Here is a 21,496-nt window from a genome sequence, read left to right as displayed (position 1 = left end):
TGATATCAAGTGGAGTGAGGGCTTCCAATTGACGAATATGCGCCGATGGATCCGTTCACCGTACGCTTTAGGGCTTGGGGTTTGAAGTCATTTTGCGTTCCACTGGAGAGGAAGATTTCCCGTCTCAGCGAAGGTACGGAACAGGGGACTGTGTCCACAGAAACTAACGTAGCCCATCGTTGCGGTGTGGGCTCCACAGAATTTCTTGGGCGAGGAAACCTGTCGCATGACTCACCCGAAACACGAAGATAGGGCAGCTGCACCGTACTCTTGCGGCCAATTACCATCACAAATTGGAACACGTGCCAGGCCGATTTTTCTGAAAAACTACTTTTTTTTTCCTTTTTTTAATCTTTTGAGAAGACATCTCTATTTTTATTATTATTATTTTTCTAGTATTTGTTATATGATATCATGAATTTTTTTTTCCTCTTTCATGCGTCACACTCGTCACCTTTGCCACTTCCTTAATCATCATGCTCGTCGCCTCTACCCCTTATTCCCATCGCAATGCCTCGTATAATGTCTTCTTTATTTATTATGCTCATTGCTCGACGTCATACGCTCATCACAAAGTCTCGTCATCTTTGTGGCCTTTGCCCCTTGCCCATACCCATAACTATAATGTCTCATCCTTCTTTGTCCATCTAACACCTATCATTGTCTCTTTGTGAAGAAGACGTCACCAAAGGTGACGAGCGAGGCTTTACAATGATGAGTAAATGACAAAGGTAACAAGCACAATGAGTAAAGAAAGATTAAGATGGTGGGAGTGACAAACGAGAAAGATATAAGGCGGAACAGAGAGTAAAAGTGACGGACGTAAAAGGCAAGAAAAGCATTGTATAGAAGTGACGGGGCCTCATGGTGAGAGCAAAGGACGGAGGCGATGAAGCCGATTAACGAATAGTGCCAATAGAGCTAAGACGATGAAGGAAGGCAATAGGCAAGGAAAGAAATGGAAGAGAATTTAAATGACCATAATAAGTACTATTTGAGAAAAAAATAAAACATGAAACACCTATGGCAACAAAAAATAAAAAAAGAGAGTTTTTCTTTAAAAATCACCCAAGTTCTATATTGCCGGCAGCTGCCAGCATGGTGCGTAGACTTATCCTATAATTAGAAACCTCATCCATCCACCAATTCCCAGTCCACTGTAATTGAGCCATCATTGAGTGAAAAAGAAGGGGCTTGGAGTGGGTAAAGATCTCTTCAGCTGAGGACACCATCAGCTGGAGATATGCACAAACTCCCACAGAAACATGTTGATATCTCTGCCAAAGTATCTTTTTTTTGTATTACTTTTGACAAGTTCTTGAGATTTCTTCTACAACATAAACAGATGGTCTTCAAGATATAGATTTGTAGAGAAGGAGAAGTGAATCTCTCTCTCTCTCTCTCTCCTTTTCCACAGCTAATTAACCAACAATTATTATCATCAGTACTTGCCAAATTGCTCAAACACTGAAGCTTAAGTGGGCTGGAAAAGCAAACTCTCATGGCTGTGCTCCATGCGAAAACTCACATGGCCAACATAGAGATAGGAGGATGATGATGCTCAATAATGGCCAAACAGCATGGGGAAGAAGATGCAGAGGAGGAGAGCCTCACATGGCCTCCCCCTTCCCCTCACCCATTTGGATGCCAACCCTGACCATGTGTTGTTGCATGTGACCGTAGGTAGTGCAGTGGGTGGACACCTCTCCATGATTGCACATTGATGCCTCTTCTCTTCCACCCCCTCCCTTTCCCTGCTGCCAATGGCCAAGTCGAACTTCCCACCACCTTGCTTAGCCCATAAAATAACACAGGGATGAGGTGTTATCCTTCTCACGGCAGCACGACATAACATGGAGAGATTCCCATGCCATCTTCCATGGAGAACTGTTCATTGTCTTTAGCTCGGTAACCCTTCTACCTGAGGGTTGATATGATATTAGGGTTTGGTTGATCTGACACACAGTTCTCAGAAGACAGTTCCCCCGACAGCAAAGCTGACCCCAAAGGGTTGTGTGGCTTTTGACTTGCAGTAGGGACAAAGGTCATGGGAGCTCTCGATTCTCTCATTCCCTGCAACTGGAATCAGAGATGAAACAGACAATTCAGTGCCTGACTAAAGGTAAGTGCCAATTACTGAGAGCAGAACAGATGATGATCATACTGTAGTCATGAGAAAGAACATGAGAAAGAACTTATCAAGGTAAATAAATAAAAAGGTAATGAAAAGCTGGTCTTAGAACACCATGAATGATTGGAACCAAGTCTCCTTCATTTATAACTCAAAATTATCTATCAATACGATAGAGGTTAATTACTTAGCATTCATACGGAACGGTCATTTAACTTAAACATCGAAGGGACGAAGCTCAAAACCTATTGATCAAAAATTTAAAGTCGATCGATTTAGGTTTTAGGAAAGTCGAATCGATTCTAAATTACTTTGAATTTGGACTACTTTTACATGCCACTATTATTCTTAGTAAGCATTATATAGCTGAGAACAAACAGGAAAGTTTAGTAAGCATTATATATGGAATTTACCTTAGAACACTAACTGGGCCACTCAAGTGGTTTCATGAATCCATCCTTCCTTTTTATCTCCTCAAACTAAAAAGGAAATGGTATTATATATGTTTCTTGACAACAAAGATAAAAATGGTTGTGTCAGCCTTACCACACACAGCAGAAGAGATTAAACATATACTTGCAAGATAGGCTTTAGCATGCATGCCCTCTCCATGTTTGATGTCGGAGTATGTTCTCCATTAATCCATGTCTCTTTGAGTGTGTCCAAAGTTTGTAGTCGTTTAACTCTGTTCATTAGCTGTTGCAGAACTCGAGATCTCACGAGCTAACAAAAGCATTAAACAAAGCACACTGTGTGAGAGAGAGAGAGAGAGAGAGAGAAGAGCAGGTATTAAAGAAGAAGCTTATTGCCGATGAAGCTTACCTTCTCTTCCGGCTTTTCATCTTCCTCGTCTGTTTGTTGCAGGAGGTAGGCCAAGGAAAAGAGACACAGCTAATGAGGAAGAGAAGACCAGCATGCAGCCACTAAGATTTCTCTTCTTCTTCTTTGCGTTCTACTCCTGCATTGCCAATGCCAATGATGCTGGCGCTGCAGACAATGAGATCTCTGCTCTGCTCGCGATCAAGTCCGGCCTCGTCGATCCACTGAATGCCCTCCATGACTGGAAGGCTCCGGCGGACGCCGCAGGTTCCACACACTGCAACTGGACCGGCGTCGCCTGCGACTCCTTGGGCTTCGTCGAGAGGTTGGACCTCTCGCACCTCAACCTCAGCGGCCTGATCGCCGACGACATCCGACGTCTCCGCCACCTCGCCAGCCTCAAACTCTGCTGCAATGCCTTCTCCTCCTCCCTCCCCGGCTCGCTGTCAGGCCTCTCGTCGCTCGAGGAGCTCGACGTCAGCGTGAACGCCTTCGTCGGCCGGTTCCCGACCGGCCTAGGTTCGTCCCCTGCATTGATGACCGTGAACGCGTCGGCCAACAACTTCGTCGGCCCGCTGCCGGAGGATCTCTCCAATGCCACGTCCCTTGAGGTCATTGATTTCCGGGGGAGCTTCTTCCAGGGATCGATTCCGGCATCCTACAGGAGCCTGCAGAAGCTCAGGTTCCTTGGCCTCTCGGGAAACAACCTCACCGGAAGAATCCCGGTGGAGCTCGGCGAGCTCTCCTCGTTGGAGAAGCTCATAATTGGGTACAACGAGCTCGAGGGGAGCATTCCGGCCGAGTTTGGCAACCTGTCGAGCCTCGAGTATCTTGACTTGGCCGTTGGCGATCTCGACGGCGCCATACCGCCGGAACTGGGGCGGCTGCAGCAGCTGACCACTTTGTTCTTGTACAAGAACAACTTGGAAGGCGACATCCCGAAGGAGATCGGCAACATGTCGGCGTTGGTGATGCTCGACGTGTCCGACAACAGGGTCTCCGGCCCTATACCGCCGGAATTGGCCCATCTGACGAATCTGCAGCTCCTCAATCTCATGTGCAATAGGCTGCAAGGCCCGGTGCCGCCGGGCATCGGAGACTTACCTCGGTTGGAGGTACTCGAGCTCTGGAACAACTCGCTCACGGGTCCCCTGCCGACCAATCTCGGCCGCGTCTCGCCGTTGCAGTGGCTCGACGTGTCGTCGAACTCGCTCTCCGGGGAGATCCCGGCCGGCCTGTGCGACGGCCACAACCTCACCAAGCTCATCCTCTTCAACAATGCCTTTTCCGGGCCGATTCCGGTCGGCCTCTCGACGTGCAAGTCGCTGGTCCGCGTGAGGGTGCAGAACAACAGGCTCAACGGCACGGTGCTGGGCGGGCTGGGGAAGCTGCCAAAGCTGCAGAGGCTGGAATTGGCGAGCAACGATCTCGAGGGCGAGATTCCGAGCGACCTCGCCTTGTCGACGTCGCTCTCCTTCATTGACCTCTCGCACAATCACCTCCGGTCGTCTCTCCCCTCCACCATCTTCTCCATCCCCACCTTGCAGAGCTTCATGGCGTCCGACAACCTGCTCACCAGCGACATCCCTGACCAGTTCCAGGACTGCCCGACACTGGCCGCACTCGACTTGTCGAACAACCGCCTCACCGGCGGCATCCCGGCGAGCCTCGCCTCGTGCCAGAGGCTCGTCAGCCTGGACCTGCATGGCAACCGGTTGACTGGGGAGATCCCGGTGGCGGTCGCGATGATGCCGGCGCTCGCCATCCTCGATCTGTCCAACAATCTCCTCACGGGCTCCATCCCGGCGAACGTCGGGAACTCGCCGGCGCTGGAGACATTGAATCTGTCCTACAACAATCTCTCGGGCCCTGTGCCGGCGAACGGGATACTGAGGACGATAAATCCCGACGATCTCGCCGGCAATTCGGGCCTCTGCGGGGGAGTACTACCGCCATGTGGCTCAGGGGCCGGCCGGTCGTGGCTCCGGAGAGGAAAGAGTCCTCACCTGAAGCACATTGTTGCCGGGTGGATGACGGGGATCTCGGCGATCCTCGCCTTCTGCATCCTTCTCTTGGGAACTCATCATCTCTACAGGAAGTGGTACGTCAGCGGCGGCGGCTGCTGCTGCGAGGAGCCCTTGGACGAGGAGAGCGGCGCGTGGCCATGGAGGCTTACCGCGTTCCAGCGGCTCAGCTTCACGAGCAACGACATACTCGCTTGCGTGAAGGAGGCCAACGTGATCGGGATGGGCGCCACCGGGATCGTCTACAAGGTCGAACTGCCAAGGCCGCGCGTGGTGGTGGCAGTCAAGAAGCTGTGGCGGGCCAGGTCGCCCGACATCGTCCCCGAGGCCGGGAACTCGAACCCGGGGGGCGACATCGCCGGAGAAGTGAGCGTGGTGGGGAAACTGAGGCACCGCAACATCGTGCGCATTCTCGGCTACATGCACAACGACACCGACGCCATGATCCTGTACGAGTACATGCCCAACGGAAGCCTGTGGGAAGCGCTGCACGGGCCGCAGGCCAGCCGGCTATTGCCGGACTGGGTGTCGCGCTACAACGTGGCCGCCGGCATCGCCCAGGGCCTCGCCTACCTCCACCACGACTGCCACCCTCCCGTAATTCACCGCGACATCAAGTCCAACAACATATTACTGGACGGCAACCTCGAGGCGCGGATCGCCGACTTCGGGCTCGCCAGGATGATGGTGAGGAAGAACGAGACGGTGTCGATGGTCGCCGGATCCTACGGCTACATCGCTCCCGGTGAGCTCTTCGCTCCTCACTCCATCACCTTCTCACTGAATCATCCTGCATCAGCATCTGAACTCCAATTCAATCTGTGACAGAGTACGGCTACACGCTGAAGGTGGACGAGAAGAGCGACATCTACAGCTTCGGGGTGGTTCTGATGGAGCTGGTCACCGGGAGGAGGCCGATCGAGCGGGAGTTCGGGGAGTGCCAAGACGTGGTCGGATGGGTCCGTGGCAGGCTGAGGAGCGACCGGGGGTTGGAAGCGGTGCTCGACGCCGGGGTGGGAGGGCACTGCAAGCATGTGCAGGAGGAGATGGTGTTGGTGCTGCGGATCGCGTTGCTGTGCACAGCGAAGCTTCCGAAGGAGCGGCCGTCGATGAGGGACGTGCTCACCATGCTCGGGGAGGCGAAGCCCAGGAGGAAGAGCAGTAGCTTCGGAGCGGAGAGCAACGCGGTGGACAAGGATAAGCCTGTGTTCAGTACTTCGCCGGAGTCGGGCTACCTTTAGGCATGGCCATAGATCTGCTTCTTTGACTCCATTTTTGGCCTGGGAGGTTGATGGAGTCGAAGGGTTGTATCTATCGATCGAGTGTAGATGGAGATCACTGTAGCTGCTCAATTCTTTGTCCATAGTGTAGCGTTGTAAGCTGAACGAGGAGCCAACTTTGCTCGACCGGTCATCAGTAAGTTTGGTGAAGGAAGAAATGACACGCAGCTTCTCAGTGACTGATAGACTGCTTAAGAAAGAAGATGGTAATGAGAGTCGATCAAAGTTAACAAATGGAATATTAGAAAAAGGATATGATAATTGATGAGGATAATAATGGCGATAAGACTCGGGTTGACGTCAGCTGCCCCAGATGACACCTTGATCGACCTGACACTACCTGGTTAAACGGATCGGAACGTCGACCGAGACACATTAAACATCCTGCTCAGGCTCGATCCTTCACGTCATGTCAACACCAGTGTCAGACGTAAGCAGACACATCAGGCAACGGTAATCCTCACTATAAAAACCCTCGGGCTCCGAGGAAAGGGGGGGACGAATAGACAACTTAGCTAAAGAAACCTCCTTCACCATCCACTAACTTGATCGTCGAAGGGGTCGGGCCGAGCTCCCCGACCCGACCTTTGTGCAGGTGCGAATGCAGAGGTCTCCCACTAAACGAGCAGACGAGGAGTCCCTTCCCGGAGGAAACGACGATCCCATCCCGATCGGACCAACGTAGTCGACCACCTCGGTAGTCTCGAGGAATGTCCCAAGGAGATCCCCCATCATCCGGACCCGAACCAAGCCGCGTCGACCCCGAGGCCACGGCTTAAAGTTGTTTACACAAACAATAATTAACTTCAATAAATGAAATATTAAAAAAGACCTGTAGACAGAAATCCTCAACTCAAACACACAATCATATATGAAATAATTGACTTGTTAACTCGATAAATCTGAACAATTAGTTCAAAATGCATAAGTCATTGATGTCCAATAGATTGGATGGTTAAGGCACTCACAAACTTATTGATGCAAAGATAATAAAATCTCATCAACACTATTTCAAAAGCTATAGAGGGAGGTAATATAATAAGCGCAAAAAAAAAAGTTTCATGTATTGAAAATCAATGATATGCTGTTCTTCATCAGATTAAGGTAAAACTCAATTTTTTGTACAAGAAATTAGCACAGAATACAAGAAAAATACTGTGAAAGTGAACATACTCTTCGAAAGAAAGATGCACTTGCTCCGGGCAAAGGCAAGCCCTGATTTAGAAGTCACCAGCAATATCACTGAACGATGGTGACTGACGACGAATACAAGAATAGGCAATTCAATTCATACTTCTTTCAGCTTTCTCCAAATAGCATATTTTGCAGTCTCTTTTATTGCTTCGGACAAAAAAAAATATGAATGCATGCAGGCACGTCGCAGCTCGAAAACTCAGCAGCACATGTAAAATTCAGCAGTCCTCGATGCCCTTTTACACAAACAATTAACACATTTCATCGACTCAATGAAATTGTAAGATCGTTCATGTAGAATGTCTTCCTTGATGCATCCATCGGAGAAAACTCCTTTAACATGCATGATCCAAGGTGCTAGATAGACATCACATACTCCTTCCTGCTGAGAAACTAACACCACCTCCAGACAAAGCCCATGTGCTGCTGCAAATAATTCTCAGAGCACAGCTGAAAGAAGCTGAGTCCAAACAGAATATAGCAGTTGGTTCCAAGAGAAAAAACCTGTCCCAAGTGCAAAAATGTCATTGATTTCATCAATTTTTCTATCCATAAATTTCTCTTCTAATCTCATTATTCAAATGTTCAGATATCTGTTCTGTACACCAGCATACTAAGTATAGGAATAACAAGCGCAGATCCAAATGGCCCCAAAACTGTTATTGAACTGATTTTACTCTAGCACTGGAAAAATGAATGCTCGGATTAATGGCTAAATATCAGCCACCCATCAACGTGGTTATAGAACTTTGTTACTATCCCTGTAGATACACCCTGAAAAAGAAACATTGCATTTATTAGCATACAAATATCACAGAAAGCTAAACATGATCAATACACCTAAGCAAACTATGTATTCAGCGATATAAAATTCAAGATTCAACTAGCAATAAAACAGTTAAAATGACTTCAGTAACAAAATGTTCAACCAAATTAGAACTTCAAATTGAGATTGATTAGGAATATAATTCAACACAAAGGGCATATAATTCTCATTGCAGTTATATTATGAAATAATATTGCAGGTCTTGATTAGTTTCAGATAGATACTTATACAATCTGTGGAAATTTGAATAACGGATCAGGATTTTGGTTACATTGATAAAATTACTGCAAGCATGGTTGTTATCATTGGACATTGCTGGCTGGTGACTCCATGACTTATTTCATTGATCAAGGGCTCCAACGATCATGATACAAGAATATGCCTAGTTACTTTTTTTGTTTATCATTAATCATGTATATGTACAGAGTTCAGATGTCACTTCATTGCACATCACACCAACCCCATAAAACACACCTCTGAAAGACATATCTGAACCATAATATCCACGGTCGAAACACATCCAGCATTGCCGCTTCTGACTTCTGATCTGTGGTCTAGTTTCTAACTTTTGTCCTTACACTACAATAAAATTAATCCTATAAAAGTCAGTTCAGCTGCCACTTTATAGCAGATGAAGATGCCCCCCAAAAACACACCTTCCAAACCATGTCCGAGCTGTGTTATCCACGCACAGAATACGTCACACAAACTGCTGCTTCCTTTCTTTCATTATCATAAACTATACTTAGCAACCATGATAATGCTACAGTATTGCAAATGCATATCACTGTGTCTGAACAATGTGCAGTGCTGATAATAAAATCTTGTGACATTTTTTTTGAAAACAATCTCATAAAAATCCAAAAGTTTCTCCTCGCATTATTTACCAAATTTTCTGCCCATACAATTCTTCACACAGAAAGCCAGGTATCTTATATACACAAAGCACAGACTTATAATTCATTTGGCCTCATACTTCTTTATATGCAAAATCCAGTTCTATTTTCATTGACTTCCTATTTCTTGTTTCTACAAAGTACCAATTTATGTATTAGAGAAAAGACCCAAAAAAGAAAGTAATATTATTTAGCTGATCCAACGTGTTTAGACAAATGTTGACCTCTTCTTAGAGGCCAAAAACCATGTGAAATCTATTGGCAGCGCACAAACACTTGCTAACCAGAATTAAAAAGCACACAAGTTCCTCTTAAATGGCCGATGGAAATCTCATGATCAATAAAATCTCTTTGAAGTTACTACAACTACATCAGGAGATAGAACTCCGAAATATCTTTGGGAATAGTAGAACATAAGAAAATTATTGTAGATAACCTCACAAGTAGGACACAAAATCAGTGACGATGATACATTTAAAGATACCAAAAAAAAAGGAAAAACTTAGTGAACTCAACTTACTTTTCCATGACAGCCGACTGTCCTAGTCGATAAAATGGACACTTCGGTGCTGAAAATAAAAAAAAATTAAAACAGTATCAGTAACTAAAATTGTTTACTTTCTTGTAGGAGTATGTGTTATATAGAGAATTTGTCAAGGTATGCATTTAATCGAGACCAAATAATCATAAAAGCTTCAATTCATGCCCTAGAATATGAATATGCAATTCATGTGATTTTACAGAAACAAGTTTAAGTGGTTGAGATAAGATGTTGTGAGCATTACCCTTATATCATGTAACAGCTCATATCCACCAATTTTCAGGAGTCCATAAACATAGGAATCAGTTCCAGGCCTCAAATCATATGATAATAATATATTCTTAAAGCAAAACCATCAGAAGCTCTGGTTGCTTTGAAGCTCGGACTCCATGAGTGAAAAAAAATACATTGCAGTTGTAATAATCCAAGCACAACTAATCAGATCTTATCAGAGGCAGTATCATCCATCGTGCTAGGAATGATACCTCTTCTTCTCATGTCAATTTGCAAACTCTGAACCTCATCCATATTTCCCAACCTATGATACTTGCTTATGAGACAATTATAAACTGCTTCATCAGGAATAATATTATTGTTGATCATCTCTGCTAGTGTGTTTCTAGCTTCCTCCATTTGACCAGTGTCACAAAATCCCCATATAAGAGATGTATATGCATGAAGGTCAAGCTCAAGGCCATTCTCTATCATTTTGCTTTTGAGAGCAAACGCTTTCTGAAGATTGCCCCTCTTCAAATACCCATTCATTAGAGATGTGTACGCAAATTTGTCTGGAGCTACACCCTTCCCCACCATTGTTTCAAAGACTTCAGAAGCTTCTTCCAAGAAACCTGTTTTGCAAAGGCCATCAATAAGCGCTGTGTACACCAAGATATTAGGTTGCAAGCCTAATGATTTCATTCTTTCAAAATGGCACCTTGCTTCATGAATCGATCCTTCTTTGCATAACCCATCAACTAATGCACAATATGTAACAATGCTAGGGAGTACACCCGAATCATGCATTTTGTGAAGCACATCAAGGGCCTCCGAGGCTTTTCCTGCTTTAAAGCAAGCGTTCATTATTGTTGTGTAGATCACATGATTAGGTTTTAAGCCAAGATAATCCATCTCCTTCAGCAAAGTCTTAGCTTCATCAATCTTTCTATCGTTACAAAGACCCCAAATGATGGTACCATAGAGCGAGATATCAGGTTCAATGCCCTTATCCCTCATTTCAGACAGTAAATCCATTGCCTTCTCCTTGTTCTTATTCTTGAAATGCCCATGCACCAGAGAGGTATACATCAATTGGTTGGGCACCACACCTGCTCTCACCATAGCCCAAAAAATCCCTTCTGCTTCGAGAACCTTCCCCTCTTTACAGAGGCCATCCACCAAAGCTGTGTAAGTCACAACATTTAACTCCACCCCCTCATTCACCATCTCATCGACCAACGACTGGGCTTCCTTAAGATTTCCGGCCTTGAAGTTTCCATCGATTAGAGAAGTATAAGTAAATTCATTTGGCCTTATGCCTCTAACTCTCATATCAACAAAGAATTTAAGTGCTTCTTGCATCATGCCTTCCTTGCAGAAGGCATCAATGAATGTGCTGAATGTGACCACATTGGGCACAATATCTTTCCTCTTCATCTCACTAAGAAACTCAAAAGCCTTCTGCAGCTTCCCAAGCTTACAGAAACAGTCGACGAGAGCATTATAAGTAATCACATCAGGCTCACAGCCGGAATCTTTCATCTCCCCCAGAATTTGCTCAGCTTCCTCCAATTCCCCACACTTCCCATGCCCATCAATGAGCGAGTTATATGTGATCACGTCCGGCAAGCAACCCATTTCTTTCATCTTCTGGAATAACGCCCTTGCCGCAGTCAAATCACCCTCCTTGCACAAGAAATCAATCATAATATTGAAAGTGAAAACTGTAGGAGCCATATTTGAGCTGACAATATCATTGAAGAACCTCTTTGACAACTCGCCTCTGCCTGTCCTCACAAGCCGCTGAAGCAAATTGTTGCAGGATCGCAACTTTGGCAGAACCCTAAAGGCTCTCATCCTATAGAAGCAATCACTGGCCTCATCGAGCATCCCCAGATCAGTCAAAACCCCAAAGAGTGCATCAAACACTCCATACCCCAGAGTCCCGTAACCCCTTGCAGTCGTTCGCAGCACATCGACAATGCTCTCCGATCCTTCCGACACCCGCGTTGACAAGACAATATCTTTAAGGACCTTCTGGGCCTCGGAATACCACCTGCCCCTAAAGAGGACGTGGACGGCAACGCACCGGGTCTCGACGGTGTGGCGGAAGCCGCTCTGCTTCCCGGCCCAGATAAAGAAGTGAAAGGCCGACCTGGGGTCCTCCTGCAGCTCCCAGAGGATTCTGCAGACGCTGTTGGGAGCCGAAGCAGATGAGAAGATGGCAGCGAGACGCGGGTCGTCCCACCTGCGTTTGGCGATGAGCCTGGGGATGGGAGCGAGGTCGGAGGCGCCAAGTGATTCGCCGGAGTGGGCGGAGAAGGGGAGGTTCCGGTACGGGCTGCAGAGGGGTAGATAGCGGCAGCGGCGGACGGGGAGGCCGCGGGAGAGTACGAGCATCCTTCGACCGCTAGGAACCGGAGAGGATCGGCGCCATGGTCGGGGCTACTCAGGCCGGAAGGAGGCGGAGCCGCTCTTCCTCTTCCATCGCGGGGAAGCGGGTTTAGGGTTTTGAACCCTGACGCCTTGGCTCGTAGACCAAACTTGGTTCGGTGCAACCCATGTGTCGTTTGTTGACTCGGGTCTCGGTTCGGACTCGGACCGTAACTGCGGGGACGATCCGTTAACCCTAAGACAGTGGTGGCGACGGCCATATGATATGATTAAATTTAATTTACTAATATCCATTTCTTCTAAGATAAATAAATAATGTAATTGAGATGGGTTATGAGTTTTAATTATTATTTTTAATTATAACAAGGATATTAATCTAATAAGAAATAAATAAATAAGAACAAAAGAATATGGAAAGCACATTTCAAATTTGATTTAAAAAAATATATAAATTGGACCCATTAAATAAAAAAATAGGGTGCATTCTTTTTTAAAAAAAATCTTTATTTTTATGTTTTTTTAATTTTCGAGAAACAACCCCTTTTCAAAATTCTCAATCAATATCCATTGTTTACTTAATACTTGAAGTACATTTTTCCTATATTTTTTCCTTCATTTTTCTTCTTTTTCCTACGAGTCGATCCATATGGTAAATCAGTTAGTACAATATTTTTACACTATGTTACAATGTGTTTTCAATAATATCAAAAAATATATATTAAAATATAATATAAAAACATGTTGTGGGAAACAACTTTGAGCCGTGGCCTCGGAGCCGACGCGGCTCGGTTCGGGTCCGGACGACGGGGATCTCCCTGGGGCGCTCCTCGAGCCCGCTGAGGCGGTCGGGTGCTGTGTCCGATCGGGACGGTGTAGCCGTCTCCTCCGGGCAGGAACTCCTCGCCTACGCGTCCGGAGGGGACCTTCGGCTTCGCACCTGCACAAAGGTCGAGTCGAGGCTCTCGGCCTGACCCCTCCGACGATCAAGTTAGCAGATGTGGAGGGGGTTTCAGATGAAGTAGGGTTTTTGTGTGTATGTCCCCCTCTTTCTAATGAACGAGAGGGTATTTATAGGGAAGCATACTACTTCCTGAGCTGCCCGCTTGCAGGGGGCAGGCTGGTAGCGTCTGACTTTGTGTTGGCGTGAAGAATTGAGCTTTGGCAGGATGTTAATGCGCCTCGGTCGGCGTTCCGGTCTGCTTTGACCAGGTGCTATTGCATGAGGCGTCATCTGACGTCAGCCGAGTCTTATCATAATTACTATCCTCATCATATCACCCCCCCGAAGGAAGCCATGCCATAAAAGGGGGGGGGGTCAGAGGCATGGCTTCGACTTTGAGAAACTGTCCCAGCCAGGCGCCTTGCCGGAGGTGTGGGAATCATGGAGTTTAGCAACTAAGAAGGGTTGGACGTGCAACGGTGACCCAGGTAGCGTGCGGCCGACGAGCACAATTAGTAGGGCAGGCCGACGCATGGTATGACCTCGGTGAGCATGGAGCCGAGGAGGACGACGCAGGCGAGCTGGCCGTGCGCATGGGGCCGAGGAGCCGTGGAGCTGAGGAGCCGAGGAGCTGAGGAGCCGAGGCAGGCGGGCTAGCCGCGCACATGGGGCTGAGGAGACGAGGAGGCGTGGAGCTGAGGAGCTGAGGAGCTGAGGAGCCGAGGAACTGAGGAGCCGAGGAGTATGACGCAGGCGGGCCGGCCGTGTAGGTGTGTCTCGGGAAGCATGGGGCCGAGGAGCACGACGCAAGCGGGCCGGCCGCGCAGGTGTGTCTCGGGACGCATGGAGCCGAGGAGCACGACACAAGCGGGCTGGCCGCGCAGGTGTGTCTCGAGACGCATGGAGCCAAGGAGCACGACGCAGGCGGGCTGACCGCGCAGGTGTGGTCTCGGGCAACATGCGGCCGAGGAGCACGACGCAGGCGGGCAGTCACCCGACATTCCGGGCCCTCCTTCTAGCGCCAATCTGTTGTGGGAAACAACTTTGAGCCGTGGCCTCGGGGCCGACGCGGCTCAGTTCGGGGCCGAACGACGGGGATCTCCCTAGGGCGCTCCTCGAGCCCGTTGAGGCGGTTGGGTGCGGTGTCTGATCGAGACGGTGTAGCCATCTCCTCCGGGCAGGAACTCCTCGCCTACGCGTCCGGAGGGGACCTTCGACTTCGCACCTGTACAAAGGTCGAGCCGAGGCTCTCGACCCAACCCCTCCGACAATCAAGTTAGCAGATGTGGAGGGGGTTTCAAATGAAGAAGGGTTTTTGAGTGTCTGTCCCCCTCTTTCTAATGAACGAGTGGGTATTTATAGGGAAGCATACTGCTTCTTGAGCTGCCCGCTTACAGGGGGCAGGCTGGTAGAGTCTGACTTTGTGTTGGCGTGGCGTGAAGAATTGAGCTTTGGCAGGATATTAATGCGTCTCGGTCGGCGTTCCGATCTGCATTGGCCAGGTGCTGTTGCGTGAGGCGTCATCTAAAGTCAGCCGAGTCTTATCATAATTACTATCCTCGTCAAAACATTATATCATAAATTTTTTTAGCATCGTCCATGACAAAAATATTGTATTACAGTGTTTTTATACTAAAAAGCATTATAAGAAACATAATGTAAAAACATTATAAGCATATATATATATATATATATATATATATATATATATATACTATGATTACGTTTGTTCCGAAGCTTTAAGTAGAAGCAGGAAGGGAAGTTGTTTGACCCTTGGCGGCTGCAAGTCAACCATCCCGAAGCAAAAGTCAAGTCAACGTGGAAGTCAAGAGAAGATTCTACCCATTGTGTCATTGCTAAAGATAGAACAGCATTTGAATTCATACCATGTCACAAAGTTATGTGCAATTGTTGTATGTCGCCATGGATAGATAGGAGTCGTTCTTTATGTTGCTTCTTCATGTGGTGTTACAGTGTGCAATTGTTTCTGATGATCCAATTGCATCAAAACGGGGACTTGACTGCAAGATCGATGGAGTTGGATTCGGTTTCCATGAGGCCAAGTGGGAAAGATGAGATCTTTACGTGAATCTTGGTGGTGTGGTGTTCTCGAGAATCTACGATGACGCTGTGTGGTTGGACTCTCATGCCTCCTCCGACGACGACGGCGATCGCTTGGAGGGGCGATTGAGGTCGGTGCGGCCGTGGTTGGAGGCGAAGGAAGACACACTGCGAGGAGGAGGAGGAGCAGCAGCAGGGGAGTCAGCAATGGAGCACGCGGCAGAGGTGGGCCGGTGAATTCTTATGTGGCCTCCGAGGCCCTGGCCAGATAAGAAGACGCGGTCGCAGTGGGGGCATTGGAAGCGCCTCGCATCGCGATCGGCGGTATTGGCATCCGCGCGCACCCTCTTCTGCCTGTCGCTGGACGCCGCCAGCTGGCCATCGTCCTCAGCCTCGGATCTTGACCAGAAGGCGTGGGCGAGGAACAAGAGGGAGCGGGCGGCTTCTTCTATTCTTTCTTCCGAGGAGCTCCAGACGGCCTCCGCGTCGCCGTCGATGCGGCGCTTGGGACGACGCGGAAAGGAAGACTCGGCGTGGGTCTCGCAGTCCTGGACAACAGAGGAGGAAGCTCCGGCGCCGGGAACCCTGGGGCGAAGGCTCCTCTGCCGATTCCGACGGAGACCATGCGTCGGCGCGGCCGAACTTACCTCGGTCGCAACAGTATCCGAGGAGGAAGAGGACGCAGAGGAGGAGGGAGACAGGCGGCGGGAAGTCATGTGGCCGCCGAGGACGAGCCACTGGAGAAGAAGATTGGATATACGGAGGAGCTCCTCTGGTGGAGAGTTCTTGGATCTTTGAACTTTGAAGGAGCTCCTCAAGTGGACAGTTCTTGCATCTTTCAAGCTCCTCCGCTTCCTAAACTACATCCCACAAGTCTCATATATATATATATATATATATATATATATATATATATATATATATATATATATAATGAAGGAATCAAAAACACTAAATCTTATACATGACTTGATGGACTTACAGCATCAAGGCTTTGTTGCATTCTAACTAAATACTAATAATCCCTCTTGATCCATTAAAATTTCCAACGAAGCCCTCATGATGTATTTTCTTTTTATTTTTTTACCAGATATTAGGGACAATCCCCAAAATAGTGATCCAAAAAAAATTACCATCACACAAGGTGGTGATGGATCACCTACATTGAACAAACAGTAAAATAAGCAACCAGGCCTTTAAGAAGATGACTTGGCGGCATAAGATCAGTGGGCTCTGTACATTATATTCTTCTTCTGTTGTCTACCTTTGCTCTTTTGGATGCTGATGCAGTATCTGTATTCCCGCTACGAGATTGTATCTGAAGTGTCATTGGGATTAGAATAGGCTTCGAGAAATCAGTCAAAACAGAAAGTAAAAGTGAGAGTGGGAGTGAATGCAGAACGTCGTTAACCTTATCAAGCTTCTCTCTGACCAACCTAACAGTCTCGTTCATAGATGGTGTTGGAAAGTATTCCTGCAATGAAATCAAAATATGATACTCGCAGGTCGTAATAAAACATTAGTAGGACCGGTGTGCGACATCGGATATAACAAGGACATGTAACCAAGGAAAACACTGCACTCTCTGTTTATCTGTCTTATGCTAGATGGGAAATGACAATTAAAACTGAGATGAATGTAAAACACTCGGTCTGCATATCAATATTAGAATACTACACAGCGGTGCAAATGGTGGTTTGCCAAAAGATAAAACATACCTTGTTAGAGGAAACATGGCTTAGAGGAGCATCGCCAACACGAGATATTTGGCCCCCTCTAGCAAATTCTCTGAAGATAGAATACATCAGGAACCAAAAAGAGAAAATCAAACGGTCATATACAAGCAACCAATCAAAAGAAGAAAAGAAAACTATGATCTGTCCTTAAGAGGAAAGAAGAGCCTTCTGTCCTTTCCCTTCATCATGATAACTTGCTACTGCAAACACTAATTGTTCCTACTCTGAATAACTCGCATACCTTTGCCTTCCCTGCAGCTCTGAATTACTTGATGCCGATGGAGCAGGATCAAGCCAATGTTGGCAAGAAGACCCGATAATGTTGGAGTTACTGGAAATTTGAGACTTTGATCCTTCCGTTCTTACATTTGCAGCTAACAAAGCATAGAATGCAAGTCCAAGCAATAAAACACTTCGAAGAAACTATTAATGAAGCAAATGCAACAATTTTAAATTGTTACTAAGATACTTCGATATAAAAGAAACCCACATTTTATTCGCCCAAGAACTTCCTTTGTCCTGCCCTCAAGTTTCTCCTTGACATCCAAAACACTCTCAAACTGAGGTGCATATGACACCTTCAAAAGGTTACCTAGAAATACAGATTCATCCAGTTTCCGCTTTGCAAACCTATAGCAATGAAGAGAAAAAAATTACAAAAAAATAACAGCATGAAGTAGCAGTATAAATGATAAAGCAGTTTTTTCTTGTCACGTCTTTTCAAGTTTGGATTTACAATGAGCAAATTTATTCCAATCACTATCTCAACTTATATGCAAGAGGATTGCTACACAGAGTTGCCAATTTGAATTCACAATGAGCAAATTCATTGAAATCTGTCTCTATCCATATGTATAGCTGTAGATGTAACTTTTATCTACTTTAGGTTATATGCAATTAATCCTGTGTTAAGAAATTTTAAAGAGTAACAGTATGAGATTCTGGAAAACATTTAACTGAAAGAAAATTCCCCAAGTAGTTCTTTCTTTCAATGCTTAAATTCACAATGACTAAAGAAAAAATATTCCACAACGACAATAAAATACTAGTTGTTTGACTGCTCCTCTGAAGCACTCTTCACCTTGTACTGTGTATAAGCATGATCTTGCTAAAAGAACATTTTTGTTGATGCAAGTCAAAACTATCAAAAGAAGTGAGTTGCCTAAACTTGTTATGAGTTCAGGTACCAGATCTATGATTTTCTTTCTTCCATATATATTTTTATTACAGAATAGACATGCAAAATATGTGCACAAGGCACTTTACAAAAGGGTCACTAACCTGTTGCAAAAAACCCTCTCCTGGAAACTTCAAACAATACATGTTATGAAATACTCATATATTTACCAAATCTTATCAGGTCTACAACTTTACAGTCAACACCCAGTCTATTTCCTCCACTAGTTTTAAACGACTGCAGGGATTAAAAATAATTGGAAGATGCACTTGTCTGAAAATTGTCAAAGAATGAATTGGTGATCTATGTAATCTGAAGTACAGTGCCACATTGAAAATGGAAACATATATCATTTCCAAGAAAAAGGTAATCTTCTTTGTTAATAAGAACACTCAAAACATTTGTTTATTACCTTGCATTGCTGACCTGTGAGAATTTGATCCAATAAACATCAGTGAAAGGATCACAATCTTCTGCATCCATGGGTTTACACCTGAAAAGTTAATAAAAAATAAGCTAAAAATAATGCAAAAGGGCAGCATTTCACGACAAATATGTTTATATCTTCAACACACACACACACACACACATAGGATCTTTAGTTGTTTAATTTAAAACATCAAAGAAAGATTCTATGAATAAAAAAAAGGAGAAAATTCGGGGTCCAAAAATATATCCCAAACTCCACACTGTTCTTTTTCCTATTGGTAATTACAATATTTACATGAGAAGAAACAAATAGTCTATGCTAATAATTTTTCTTGGCTGCCTATAGAACTTAAGTAATGAATATTATTTCAGGTACTATAACATTAAGTTAAGGTATCTTACGTTTCTTTTAAAACTTGCTGACTCACAAAAATTCATGCTAAAATACTTGAAGTTCATCAAGGACAGTAGATAGGATCACCGCATCTCTACAATCCGGAAAGGGCCCATCAAGATGTTAGTTGGACCATTCGAACCTGAGTTATGTATGGTTTAAATAATAAGCTGAGGCAATTTAAGAACAGCCATAGTCAAACCAATAGTCCCAAAATAATTGGCATATCAGATTTTGGCCATCTAAAAGAAACCTAGTAGACAATATCGTGCAAGATAATCCACATATTACACATGAACATAAAATAATATAATTCAAGTAAAAAAGTGAAAACCTACGTTATGAGATAGTATGTAATATAATAATATCATATGCATCAAATCATGAAGTAGAACAAATATGAAATTTAGATTTTATGCCATACTTAGATAATCAACAGTAAAAAAGGTAACTAAAAAGTTTAAAATATCTGCTCATAAATTTAAATTTAACTTTTCAACTATTAAAGATTAAAAATATATTGAACTGAATTAACAAATAAAATTTGTCAAAATCATTGGCTCAAACCTTTTTTTTTTTTTATTTGGAATGACTAATCTCATTTCTGGTTCCTTCTCGAAGTTTAAATGATCTAACGAAACTCTTGGATAATTTTACAAATTCGGGTAGAAACCTTCTAAGGAGTTCAAATGATTTGCATCATGGCAAACATCATTGTTAAAGTATACATCGGGCTCTTTCTATAGCTTAAGCTTTTGGGATCTATGGTTACGCAATCAATAGCTTTGAGATGATATTTATCTTTAAGAGAATCTTCAAACGGTCACGGCAAGCCTATACCAATTTACTTAAAGTATATATTGGGTCCTTTTCTAATACTTTAAGCTTTCGGAATTCGTGATCACCCAATAAATCTTTTAAGAATCATCATCTTCAATGGTGCATCTAGACCAAGTGATAATCATCGAACAATTTACGTAACAGTTAGTGATCCCTATCGATGTTGCAAGGGAGAGACGCAAACAATCGCGAACTGAGAACATCACGGGGTCCATAATCATTCAAAAAGAAAAAGGGCAGGGTCAGGAAAATGGCTTTACTCTTCTATCTCGCCATACGATCCAAACAACCTGGACAGGTCATCACCACAGCCTAAAGCCGGCACGTTTCTCACGATCAGATATCTGCAAATTCACGATAGACAACTCAAGGAGACAGAACAAAATAGAAGACATACCATCAGAATTATCAACTCGTTCCACCCAAGAGACGAACAGTTAAAGAAAAGAAAAGAGAACCGAACGAGGAGTAGGGTATAATGGGCGTGATGATTCGGAGACGAAGGACTGTTTCCGAACCTAGATTCGTCGCAGACGGTGTAGACGCGGACGGCCGGGGGTTCGTCCCTGTCGCGCACCATCGCTTTGCTCCTTTCTCCCTTCCCCTCTTCGAGACTCGGCCTTCCGACTCTCGTTGTAATTATAATTGCAAAAGAAAGGAGATCTGATGGAGAACAATTAGATCACGAGGAGCAAGATGGTGGTACGGATCCCCAAGTCCGCACGGGCAGGGGGAGCTCCGCGGCCACCGCAGGAACGAGCGACGGGAGAAGACCGGTGGATCGCGGGAGAAGGGGAGGAGAGATTTAGGGCTTGCGGTGGGAATTCTACAGATTCAAGCGTACAAAAGAAGTTGACTTCAAAATGAAGCGGTTCTTTGGGTTTATTGAGATGAGAGATGAAGGTTGGATGGAGTGGACCAGTCCGGTAACTCATCCCCTTATTATTAGACCTTCGTAGCATCTCAAGTTTTAGATTTGGAAATTTTATATTTAATTTTTTATAATTATAAAAATAAAATATCTAGTTTTATTTATTCTCGATTTTCAACAAAAAAAAAAGAGAGGTAATTTTAATGTTCTAATTAATACTGACGATAGTGTCGTTGGGGGCTACGGGTGATTATTATGGATGAGGAGAACGATAACAAGAGGTAAAGGTTGCTTTGTATTTATGTCGACGTTGACGTAAATGTAGAGCGACCCTCATCTTTCGTCATTGCTCTTCTCATCCATAACAGCCACCCGCAGCCTCCAGCGATGTCATCGTCTGTCACAATCGACGTCATCTATCATCACCGATTGAAACATTGAAATCACCTTTTTACCCATTATTTTCATACTTTCATTAGTAAAACGAATGATCATGAAGCTAAGGAGGTTTAATTATAAAGATTAATATATAATTAGCCCACATGATCCTTTTCTTTTTAATTTAGAAATATAATTCTAGGGTGAATTTTCGAAGAAAGCTCGTAACTTCAAAAAAATTTCACATAATGTTTTAACTTTGAAAAGTTTGCAACGCTACTAACTACGGAAAAAGATTATTTTACCCTTGCCATCATTTGACCTATAGCCTTTGCACGAGGGCCTTTAT

At 45.0% G+C, this 21,496-nt stretch overlaps 3 protein-coding genes and 1 long non-coding RNA gene across 6 annotated transcripts; 1 reads left to right on the top strand and 3 right to left on the bottom strand.

Annotated features, from left to right (window-relative positions):
* Positions 1–1,354: 1,354 nt before the first annotated feature.
* LOC135592618 (uncharacterized) lies at positions 1,355–3,094 on the bottom strand. Its single transcript, XR_010479158.1, has 4 exons — positions 2,954–3,094; positions 2,678–2,854; positions 2,545–2,610; positions 1,355–2,079 (listed from the first exon to the last, which is right to left on the bottom strand). It is a non-coding gene; the product is annotated as an uncharacterized LOC135592618 (long non-coding RNA).
* LOC103980269 (MDIS1-interacting receptor like kinase 1-like) lies at positions 3,046–6,378 on the top strand. The gene is made up of 2 exons (XM_065081546.1): positions 3,046–5,719; positions 5,803–6,378. The coding sequence occupies exons 1-2, from the start codon at positions 3,046–3,048 to the stop codon at positions 6,213–6,215; spliced, it is 3,087 nt and encodes a 1,028-aa protein (XP_064937618.1). The 3' UTR covers positions 6,216–6,378.
* Positions 6,322–12,444, bottom strand: LOC135590565 (putative pentatricopeptide repeat-containing protein At2g02150). 2 transcript variants are annotated; one of them, XM_065081548.1, is made up of 4 exons: positions 9,956–12,444; positions 9,691–9,739; positions 7,428–8,222; positions 6,322–6,441 (listed from the first exon to the last, which is right to left on the bottom strand). In XM_065081548.1, exon 1 carries the CDS (start codon positions 12,325–12,327, stop codon positions 10,150–10,152), a length of 2,178 nt encoding a protein of 725 aa, XP_064937620.1. In that variant the 5' UTR covers positions 12,328–12,444; the 3' UTR covers positions 6,322–6,441; positions 7,428–8,222; positions 9,691–9,739; positions 9,956–10,149. The 2 variants fall into 2 exon arrangements, with proteins under 2 accessions (XP_064937620.1, XP_064937619.1); XM_065081547.1 differs by lacking the exon at positions 6,322–6,441 and having other exon boundaries at positions 7,302–8,222.
* A 3,880-nt stretch (positions 12,445–16,324) lies between these two features.
* Positions 16,325–20,825, bottom strand: LOC135592452 (uncharacterized). 2 transcript variants are annotated; one of them, XM_065081933.1, is made up of 8 exons: positions 20,417–20,825; positions 20,159–20,242; positions 18,648–18,728; positions 17,549–17,688; positions 17,300–17,432; positions 17,041–17,110; positions 16,734–16,796; positions 16,325–16,640 (listed from the first exon to the last, which is right to left on the bottom strand). In XM_065081933.1, the coding sequence occupies exons 1-8, from the start codon at positions 20,476–20,478 to the stop codon at positions 16,563–16,565; spliced, it is 711 nt and encodes a 236-aa protein (XP_064938005.1). In that variant the 5' UTR covers positions 20,479–20,825; the 3' UTR covers positions 16,325–16,562. The 2 variants fall into 2 exon arrangements, with proteins under 2 accessions (XP_064938005.1, XP_064938051.1); XM_065081979.1 differs by lacking the exon at positions 20,159–20,242.
* Between the last annotated feature and the right edge of the window lie 671 nt (positions 20,826–21,496).

This window comes from Musa acuminata, chromosome BXJ1-1, assembly GCF_036884655.1.
Source record: "Musa acuminata AAA Group cultivar baxijiao chromosome BXJ1-1, Cavendish_Baxijiao_AAA, whole genome shotgun sequence".
NCBI classification, from domain to species: Eukaryota; Viridiplantae; Streptophyta; class Magnoliopsida; order Zingiberales; family Musaceae; genus Musa; species Musa acuminata.
The sequence above is the reverse complement of the archived record's forward strand: the minus strand, read 5'-3'. Positions and strand labels throughout refer to the sequence as shown.